The sequence below is a fragment of the Vitis riparia genome, chromosome 15 (genome assembly GCF_004353265.1).
Source record: "Vitis riparia cultivar Riparia Gloire de Montpellier isolate 1030 chromosome 15, EGFV_Vit.rip_1.0, whole genome shotgun sequence".
Classification (NCBI taxonomy): Eukaryota; Viridiplantae; Streptophyta; class Magnoliopsida; order Vitales; family Vitaceae; genus Vitis; species Vitis riparia.
This window is the reverse complement of record NC_048445.1, coordinates 3,692,449-3,703,732: the sequence shown is the minus strand read 5'-3', so window position 1 is coordinate 3,703,732 and position 11,284 is coordinate 3,692,449. Positions and strand designations below refer to the sequence as shown.

General features: G+C 36.1%; 2 protein-coding genes across 2 annotated transcripts; both read right to left on the bottom strand.

The window, feature by feature from the left end:
- Nucleotides 1-6,195: 6,195 nt before the first annotated feature.
- On the bottom strand, nt 6,196-7,065 carry LOC117932620 (proline-rich receptor-like protein kinase PERK8). The gene has a single exon (XM_034853899.1). It carries the CDS (start codon nt 7,063-7,065, stop codon nt 6,196-6,198), a length of 870 nt encoding a protein of 289 aa, XP_034709790.1.
- A 2,814-nt stretch (nt 7,066-9,879) lies between these two features.
- On the bottom strand, nt 9,880-10,719 carry LOC117932619 (mucin-2-like). The gene has a single exon (XM_034853898.1). The coding sequence runs from the start codon at nt 10,717-10,719 to the stop codon at nt 9,880-9,882; it is 840 nt and encodes a 279-aa protein (XP_034709789.1).
- Nucleotides 10,720-11,284: the final 565 nt, after the last annotated feature.

Sequence of the window (11,284 nt, the reverse complement as noted above, 5' to 3'; positions counted from 1 at the left end):
CAAGGGTCACCATTCCATCCGAAGATCTGGAACACAACCATGGAAAATCAGAACCCACGCCCTTTTATCATTACAAGTACTCCCTTTTATTTATTCTCTTTCATATATATCCTTTATATAATGTAAGAATTTTGAAAATGAAAAAGCTTAATTCATTTTATGGATGCGGGCTGTTTGATATCTAGTTATTTTGCCCATCTCCACAGTCCTTGAGATGCAGTCCACGGCCACCACCACCAGAGAAGAAAACATGGACACCTGCAGGATCGTGGTGGGTGAGAGAGGTGTTGAAGAGAATGGAGTTGTTAACGGCTTGTACATTGCTGTTCAGGAATGCACTCATGGGTGGTGAGGGGGTCCCCATTTTGTTTTCAGTTTTGTCCATCTTTTTCGATTTCTCTTCGTAGTTGCCACTGGTATCGCTTCCTAATTTGTTTGAGCTGGCGAGGCTTAGCTCCATTATGGCTCCTTTATTGTCAGCTGCAACCATTATGGCCTCCATGCTAGCATCCTCAGAGTCTGCTTTCTTGTGATCAACTTTGTGGTCTTTGGACTCCATGTGCTTGGTCGGCTCACGCTTTTCGTAGCTGGGGAAAATGCTTGGCTTTGCAGTGTCGTCCAGTACACCATTGGAGGGCTTGAATGGTGGGTTGGGCTTTTGCAGAATCTTCTTTTCAATCGGCTCATGAGTGGCTTTTGCTTGGGCAGGAGACAGTTAGAGCAGATGGGGGAGGAGAAGGTGGTTTGATTTTCTCAGAAGGAGGTGTGGTTTTCTGACTCGGATTAGATGGAACAGATGAAACATTCCCAACCCAGAAAGGTGGAGCTGCAGTAGCAGCAGTCAGTGGTTGTGGTGGAGGCTGCTAAGGCCGGGTTGTAGGCCTAAATGCCTGACCAAATGTTGGTCGAAAAATAGGTCGACGAGGGGCAGGAGGTTGAGGCTGAGCCTCAGGCGCTGGTGAGGGCGATGGGGGTGGAGCTACTGGCCTCACAGAACCTAGGATGGGCCATGGGCGAGATGGGAGGGGCTGGTTTGCCATAATCCAACAGAATTAATCCTAAGCAGGTCGCCCAAATACTTAACCTGAACAAGAGACCAAGGAATGGGCACAGAAAATAAGTTCGATGAACTTGGTATTTACTATTCATAAGTTCAACACCCTAGAAAAAGAAAAATGCAGATCACATCTAAAATCCTAATACAAGTGCTCAAAAGAGTCAAAACACATGGGCAACCATATGGAGACAGAAAGAGTATCGTACGGAGTGTCCTCTTGAGATTGACCACATGTTAGTCAAATATGATCGATGAAACATCTACTTCCTCAGCAATGGTCTAGAAGAAGTGAGTTCCTCATAGGAGTTGTTGACTTTAGAGATATTAATGATCCTTTTGAGAATCAATTAATGCCACCACAATCATTATTCATGCATTGCCCTTGTTTCTCTGATTGAATCTTGCATGCAAATACAATGCACAGCAGTTCACCACTCCACAAAAGGCCACCAAATCAACCTATACATGATGCGGGAACGAGAATATCGGCGCACACAGAATAATAGAAAAGATGTTGTACGATCTAATTGGGTTGTCCAAATTCGTTATCAGAATCATAGTACAATGGTGGATAGGAGAATATGGTTTTGTACTGCAAAAACAAAATAAAATAACCATTCCTTACAGCATAAATGACCCTTTCCAAACTTTAAAGCTTGATGCTATTAGCTTATAATATTTCAAGTCCAATGAATGTAGGAGGTCTACCCTATTGGCCCCTAATGGGCCATGGTGACCAAAGAGACCGAGATTGTCAATTGCATGCTAATTCACTTAGAATATAGTTCAATTTCTAATAATTTTTTTTTAAAAAAAATTGAAGTTGTTAGGTGATAATAGGATAAACGACATTTAGAATACCATTTTTTTTTATTAGATATTCTCTTAGTGATAATTTCTTGTTTTTAACTTTGACCAGGAAAGAAGTGAAGCCAAAGTCAAACTTATAATTCTCAAAGGACAATATTGTTGTGTAAAAATTTTATTTATAAAAATAGTTTTATCAAGTTGTTTTAATAGATGAATATTTCTATGAAATAAAGCTTTAACATTATATTCAACTATAAATTAAACGGTCTTATAATGTTATGTAAATTGACTAGTATTTAATTATTGTAAGCCATGTGATAAATGGACTGGAGTAATAGAGTTGAGCGTATGGAAGTATATTTAGAACTTGTTTGATAATTGTTCTAAAAAGCACTTTTACCTTTTCTAATACTTGAAAATTTTTATCATTCAAATGTTAAAAAAATTTAAAAACGTTTTCTAAAATCGTGCTGTCAAACACACTCTTAGCTAATGGACCTGATATCCAAAGCAAAATCACCTAAGAATTTCAAGACAACTAAATTAATATACGGATAGCTTAATTATCAAATCTCCTAGATGTGCCCTTCAAAATTTATTATTAAAGGCTACTAAACCAAACACCAGCGTATAGAAATAATTAAATCTTGTTAAATTCTCATACGTAGAACCCAATTGGGCTAGAAATTAAATTAATTTCCAGTTGGTTTGAGTCAAGCTTGAATGCTTGCTTAGTTTGAATGAAGCCAAGTGAAGCCCAAGCCTGGCCAGAATTCAATGCAATACATGAAGGCCGACTGTTTACATTCCTAATTAAAGGTGCTTTTAGAGTAAATAAGAATTATAGCACATATCAACTGCTGTAAACAAACAAAGAGATTCAGAAGGTCAAAGAAAAATAATTTCGACCTCATGGAACCCAGGATGAACCATGGCCGAGATGGGAGAGGCTGGTTTGCCATAATCCAACAGGATCAATCTGAAGCAAGTCGCCCAAATACTTAACTTGAACAAGAGACCGAAGAATGGGCATAGAAAATAAGTTTGAGGAATTTGGTATTTATAAGTTCAACACCCAAAAAAAAAATGCAGAACACAAAATCCTAATACCAGTGCTGAAAACACATGGGCAACTATGTGCAGACAGAAATAGTATCGCACGGAATGTCCTCAAATATGATGAAACATCTGCTTACTAAGCCATGTTCTAGAAGTGAATTCTAGCCATGTCCATGATCCTTAATTTTGAGCGTCGGCTAATGCGAGAATCCTTATTCATTCATTGCTCTGGTTACTCTTATTGAACTATGCAAATGCAATGCATATCATCAAGAACCATCTAAGGGAAAAGCAAGACTTTAAGGCTATGTTTGGTTCCCGGAAAATTTGAGGGAAAATGCGAGGGAAAGAAAATACGAAGGAAAAGTAGAAGGAAAGAAAAAGTGAAGGAAAATAAAAAAATAGATTAAAAGTTGATAAATTATTTTTTTTGTTACTTCAAACTCATCTTATTTATTTTAACTCATCAATATAAAGATTAAATAATTTTAAAATACATAAGTTTTTAATTAATTTTAATTATATTTGATTTTCTTTGATATTTTTTATAGGACAACCAAACATGAGAAAATCATTTTCCTTAGTATTTTTTTTCTTTCCTTAGTATTTTCCGAAACCAAACATAACCTAAAGAGCAGTTTGGGCCCACTTTAAAGCTTGATACTATTAGCTTATGTTTCAAGTCCAGTGGATGAAGGAGATATCCTATTGGCTCCTTTGTAGTTTAGGATTTTAGTGGGATCCATGCCCCCATTAAAAGCACAGGGATCGAAGTAGATCAACTGTACTGTCTACGACTCTTTACTATGGAATATGGAGCCTTGGACCTCTCCCTCACTTTTAAGGGCCCCGGAACCTTAAAACCATCCATTGGGACTGGATAATTAGAATAGATTTTGGAAAATTTTACACTAAAACATCCTATTTTTCATAAATTAGAAACATGTCAGATCTTGTGATGATACTTAAAACCCTAGTTTTTATATGTTTAAAATAGCAATGGAGAATCAAATACAACGTTTTAAAAATGTTTAAATAGAATTCTAGAATGTGAGCTCCGATTCCTAAGGGTATGTTTGGTTGCTATTTTTGAAAACTATTTTGAAAAACAGTTTTTGAGAACAGTTTTTTGTGTTTTTTTTTTAAAAAAAATTGTGTTTGAAAATTAAATTTTGGAAAACAATTTTTGTTCTCAAAAACAAAAAAAAAAAAAATCATGTTTGGTTGGGTTAATAAAATTTTTTTTTAGAATAAGTAAAATAAAAAACATGTTTGAAAGTTGTTTTTTTTTTAAATTGAATGTTTTTTCGTAACTCCTCTCGATTAATAAAAAAATATATAAATAAAAAAAATTCAACAAAAGATAATAATAATTGGTTTTATTTTTAAAATTGAGTATTTTCTTTAACTAATTGATATTATAAATATATAAATAATTTTTACATTCACACAAAAAAAATTGGTTGTTTGATTTACTTTGTGTTTTTTTTTTTTTGTTATTCTTTTTTCTTTTTCTTTTTTGTTCCGGTTGTTTGTTTCGTTAATATTTTTTTAGGTATGGTCTTGTTTGGTTGTTGAAAAAACTTGAGGGAGGGAGAATTTTGAGGTTTCTGTTATTGGTTGTGTGGAAAAATAAATGATGAGGAGTTGCTGTATTCTCTCGGATCCTAACAGGGATAATCTTCCCTGTTTCATACCCATAAAAGGAAAAATAAAAAAGGTGCATGTCTGGAGAGGAGAGAGAGAAAAATGCAAAAAAAAAAAAAAAGGGAAAAGTTCATGCAATCTCCAATGGATAACAGTTTCTCCACACCAGAGCAGCACATCCGTTTGAACTGAAGAGTGAAAGAATCCGTGAAGGCCAAAACCAACCATGAAAAAGAAGAGATTAGGGCGAAAACACGGAGAACATCCCATTTTTTTTTGTTATTTGAATAGTGTAAAAAACAACAAAAACATCTTTAAGATGTTCTCTAAAATCAGGGTATTTGAAAACACAGAAAACAACTTAATACTCCTTGGCCAAACTAGTTTTCAGTGTTTTTTTGTTCTTGAGAATAGAAAACAGTTTTCGAAAACATCAACCAAACAGACCTAAATAATTCCCATATTTTTCTGCACATTATAATTTCATTTTTAATTAATTAAAAATATTCATATAATGCTTGTACCATGAAAGTTTTGAGATTAAGTATGAGAATTAATGTTAAAATTAAGAAGAGAAATAAATAGATTCCCGAATCTCTGGAATATGAGAATTGTGAACTAATGGACGAATTACAATTTTCTTATTCTCAAAAAAAAAAAAAAAAAAAAAAAAAAAAAAAAAGAAAAAGAAAAAAGATATGGATGGCTAGAGTTCCTTTAATGCAGCGAAATATGTGTTTGACCACACGAAATTCCTTCTTCGTTGAGTTTTTAAAATGTTGACAAAGTTTACAACATTAGTAAGATCAGGTCTTGTAAACTGAGGTACTGAAGGGCACCACAAAGTCAGACAATTTTTACTGGCATCAGTGGGTTCATTATGATAAGGAAGAGGATTCAGTTTCCTGGCTATGAGAGAATTTAGTTTGGCTTCGAGCATATGGGTCTTTGTAAGGAGATCTTTGGCATATTTGTGTTGGGATAAAGATGAGAGCCAACTGGAAAAAGCTTGAATTCAATGCCTAAAGAATAATGAAGTTTGCCAAGTCTTTGAAAGCAAAGTCCTTTCTTAGATGAGAGACCAACTTATTGATCATCTGTGGATTATTTCCGATGAGAATAACATCATCTAAATAAACAAAGAGTATTAAGTATGTTAGTGTTACGCTTATAAGTACAAAATATATATATATATATATATATATATATATATATATATATATATATATCAGCCCTGCTCCATGAAAAACCAATAGTACTAATGAGTGAAAAATAACAGCATACATATTCCAAGGCTAGCTCTCATCCCTCAGAAGGGGATCAAATTGCAACACATACATTCAACATTAATACAAATAAAGTACATTTTATTCCTTCCCCATTCGCTATCAAATCACTCTTACAAACACATAAATATTCAAATGAGGGCATGAGTTACCGTCTTGGGTTGCATTCCATCTGAAGATCTGGAGCACAACCATGGAGAATCAGAACCCATGCCGAATTCTCATTACCAGTCACTTTTATTTATTCCCTTACATATGCATTCTTCGTATAATGTAAGAATTTTGAAAATGAAAAAGCTTAATTAATTTAATGCATGCATGCAAGCTGTTTGATCTCTAGTTATTCTGCCCCTCTCCAAAGTCCCTGAGATGTAGTCCACGGCCACTACCACGAGAGAAGAAAACATGGACACCAGGATCGTGGCTGGTGCAAGAGGTGTTGACAAGCATGGAGTTGTTAACGGCTTGAACATTGCTGTTCATAAATACATTCATGAGTGGTGATGGGGTCGCCATTGTGTTGGAGTTGCCTTGGGGGTCGTGTTTCTTGCTGGCGGGGTTGAGCTTCATTATAGCTCCCTTGTTGTCCCCTGCAATTGTTATGATCTTCATGCCGTTATCCCTAGAGTGTACTTTCTTGTGATTACCTTTGTGGTCTTTGCTCTCCATGTCCTTGGTCTTCTCAAGCTTCTCGTAGTCAGGGACACTGCTTGGCTTCGCAGTGTCACCCACATCCTTTTGCAGTCCACCATTGGATGGCTTGAATGGTGGGTTGGGCTTTTCGATGAGCATGGTCTTCTGCTCAATCGGCTCAGGAGTGGATTTTACGTGGACAGGAGGCAGAGTTAGAGCAGATGAGGGAGGAGAAGGTGGTTTGATTTTCTCAGAAGTAGGTGTGGTTTTCTGACTCGCATAAGATGGAACCGATGAAACATTTCCAACCTGGAAAGGTGGCGCTGCAGTAGCAGCAGTCGGTGGTTGTGGTGGCGGCTGTTGAGGCTGGGTTGAAGACTTAAGTGCTTGACCAAATGTGGGTCGAAAAATAGGACGAGGGGCAGGAGGTTGAGGTTGAGGTTGAGCCTGAGGCTGAGCCTCAGGCGCTGGTGACGCAGCCGCAGGTGCTGATGAAGCCGCTGGGGGTGGGGCTACTGGCCTCGGGGAACCCAGAATGAGCCATGGGCGAGATGGGAGAGGCTGGTTTGCCATGATCCAACAGAATTAATCTGAAGCAAGTCGCCTAAGGAACCCAAATGCTCAACCTGAACAAGAGACCAAGGAATGGGCACAGAAAATAAGTTTCAGGAACTCGGTATTTATAAGTCCAACACCCACAAAAACAGAAAAGCAGCACACATAAAATTCCAATGCTAGTGCTCAAAACGCATAAGCAACTATATGCAGATAGAAAGGGTATCGTACGGAATGTTCTCTTGAGATTGACCATACCATGAAAGTACATCTGCTTCCTAAGCCGTGGTCTAGAAGCAGGGAATTCCCTGTAGGAGTTGACTCGGCGATCATGATACATTGCCCTCGTTACTCTTTTTGAGCCATCAACTACACATGACGCGGGAATGAAAAGCTTCTTTGGAATATGCGTGCCCAAAAGTGATGATGTGTGTACAACGTACCCCTAAGAGAAAGGGGAGGCTTCACACGGTATTTCATTTCTATCCTCTGTAGAGTAAGGGAAAATTTTACATTGGGAGATTTATTTTTTTTTCTTTCTAGAAGTTGTTTTCTTTCCTCCTTGTGTTTTGCAGAAAACATGTGGGGATGCAGAATAATAGAATAGATGTTATAGGATCTGATTGGGTTGTCCAAATTCGTTATAGAGTCAGTAGAATGTTGGATGAGAAAATATCTTTTTCCAATGCACTTTAAAGTTTGATGGTCTTAGCTTCTACCTAAAGCAACGATGAAAATATCCATTTTAATAAATGCATTAGTAACTCAATTTTATAGATATATTAAAATATATCAAAAAATATTAGTGGATATTTTGACATAAAACATAGTGATGTAAAAATTAATGAAAATTATAAAAATATTAAAAACAACACTAAAAGATTATATAAAAAATAAAAGTAAACATTTTAAAGTAAATTTTTTTGCAAAAATTGATATATGTAATTTGTCATATTTAACGATAATAGGTTTAAGTCGATAAAAAAATATAAATTTTATAAATTTATATTTATTATTAAGTTGCATTATATATTATTTTATAATAATATTATGATAATATGTGTAATTTTAAAATATATTTAATATTAAAATTACAATTTTTTTATTCTAAGATCGTATGGGAGGAATTATTTTGAGGATTTCTAGATTCATGTCCTGAAAAGGTAATATACTCTCTCAATTATCATTTTCTTAAAATTTTCCATTTCTTTATGGAATTTTTTGTAAGTGCACATGATTTTATTATTTTCTTTTATATATAGTTAAAAATCATTGTAATACATGTATAGAATAATCTTGGTGAATAAAGATTTTTTGAATACTTCATGATGTCTTTTTAGTGTTTCGAAAAGTTCTGAAGTCATGTGGATCAATCTAAGTTACTTCTTCTTATGGGTTGTAGAGTATTCGACATGTTTGAATAATCTTTTAGTGCTTTAAAGAAAAACATTAAAATATTTTTGAAGTGAAAAAGTCAATCTTGAAAAATAACAAGTTTGTAATCTTATATTACATTGAGTTCATGGATTATTTTATTATTTATCATATTTTACTTATAACTATTTACATCCAATTATATAGATATTATCTACTCTAAATCCAAAAAGACATTCACGACTTTAAAATGCATCCATATGGTTAAGGGGAGAAGATAAACACCTTTCATGGGGCTAAAAAAACCCCTACTTTAAGTCAAAGACTGATTTTGATAGCATTTATAATGACCAACACTTAACTGTAAAAATATTGTTTACTTTGAATCTAAAATGACTCTCATAATTTTAAAATACATCTACATATAGGTTAAAAAGAACTCATATTTATATAGCATAAAAAACTCTCTCTCATTTTTAATATGAGATATCACATTACTTTTTCACGAGTTTGTTATTTGAGTGTGGAGATTACAAAAGTTGAATCATTACACTAGGAAAGCTCAAGACTAGGTTTATTTTGGTTTGAGTTGCAACTATTTATTTTGTCATAATATTGCTAAAGGGGGATATTGTTGATATATTAGGGTTAGGTGATAATTTTATTTCATTTCTTACTAATTATACACTATATACTTTTGTGGGTCTTATCGTTATCAATTTAACTTAAGATTTTATCAAGCTTGACTTGTACATGTTGAAAATCATCAATGTTGACATAAATAGGCATTTATGTTTAATAAAGCTTATCGAATGACTAACACATGAAAATGAGATAGAAATTTCAACTGCAAAATAAAAAAGTTAGTAATGGTCGGGACAACAATCAAATGATATGAGGAAGTTCAAACGTCTTCAAGGAGTTCAAATGCCCATATTCAGACGTCCCTTATGGGTGTTCAAACGTTTGGTCTTCCCATTTACATGTCTAATTGAAGGTTCATGTAGAGTTCAAAACTGCCCAAAACAAAGGCATGCAAGCACCCAATAATTATATATAGCGCATATCACTTGCTGTAAAGATACAAAGAAATTCAAAAAATGAGGGGTTAAAAACAATTTCAAATTTAGTATTAATGTGTGAAAACTGACAGCATACGGTCTAAGGGTAGCTCTCATTCCTTACAAGGGGATCAAATTCAACCCGTACACTCAATACTAATACAAAACAAGTGCAAACTACGACTTTTATTTCTTCCCCCATTCACCATCAACTCACTCATACAAACACATAAATATTCAAATCAGGACATGGATCACCAACATAGGTTACATGCCATCTGAATATCTGGAACACAAACGTGGAGAATCAGAGCCCGGGCCTTCTTCTCATCACCAGTCACTTTTATTTATTCTCTTACGTATACCTCCTTAATTAATTTTATGCATGCAAGCTGTTTTATTTTTGCCCATCTCCATAGTCTTTGAGATGCAGTCCACGGCCACCACCACGAGAGAAAAAAACATGGACACCAGGCTCGTGGTTGGTGCAAGAGGCGTTGACGAGAATGGAGTTGTTAACGGCTTGAACATTGCTATTCATAAATATATTCAAGAGTGGTGATGGGGTCGCCATTGTGTTGGAGTTGCCTTGGGGATCGTGTTTCTTGCTGGCGGGGTTGAGCTCCATTATAGCTCCCTTGTTGTCTCCTGCAATTGTTGTGATCTTCATGCTGTTATCCTTAGAGTGCGCTTTCTTGTGATTACCTTCGTGGTCTTTGCTCTCCATGTCCTTGGTCTTCTCAATCTTCTCGTAGTCAAGGACGCTGCTTGGCTTCACAGTGTCGCCCACATCCTTTTGCAGTCCACCATTGGATGGCTTGAATGGTGGATTGGGCTTTTCGATGGTCATGGTCTTCTGCTCAATTGGCTCAGGAGTGGATTTTACGTAAGCAGGAGGCAGAGTTAGAGCTAATGGGGGAGGAGAAGTTGGTTTGATTTTCTCAGAAGGAGGTGTGGTTTTCTGACTCGGATTAGATGGAACCGATGAAACATTCCCAACCCGGAAAGGTGGAGCAGCAGTAGCAGCAGTGGGTGGTTGTGGCGGAGGCTGCTGAGGCTGGGTTGTAGGCCTAAATGCCTGACCAAATGTGGGTCGAAAAATAGGACGAGGGGCAGGAGGTTGAGGTTGAGCCTGAGGCTGAGCTTGTGATGCTTCCGCAGGTGCTGGAGGTGTGGCGACTGGCCTCATGGAACCCAGGATGAGCCATGGGCGAGAAGGGGGAGGCTGGTTTGCCATAATCCAGTAGAATCAATCTGAAGCAAGTAGCCCAAATACTTAACCTGAACAAGAGATCAAGGAATTGGCACAGAAAATAAGTTTCAGGAACTCGGTATTTATAAGTTCTGCACCCCTCAAAAAAAATGCAAAACATATCTAGAACTCCAATAGTACTAGTGCTCAAAACACATGGGAAACTAGATGTAGACGGAAAGAGGAAATAAGAACAAAAAAAAAAGGCATCCGATTCAGGAGATTGCACCCTCGTTTGGGTTTCGATCTTCTGGATTGTTTAAGGAGAGTTGGCCTCTTGGGTTTCATACGGAATGTCCTCTTGAGAATATGGATCACATGCATGTGAATGTGATCAAACATCTCACCTCTTCTTCCTATATGGTCTAGATGGAGTGAATTCCTTAGCAGGAGTTGACTTAGCCCATCATGTCCTACATTCATTCATTGCCCTGGTTACTCTCTTTGAACCATGCAAGTACAATGCATATCATCAATATCCATCCAAGGGAAATGCAAGACTTCATACAGCAGTTTGGATACACTTTAAAGCTTGATACTGTTAGCTTAA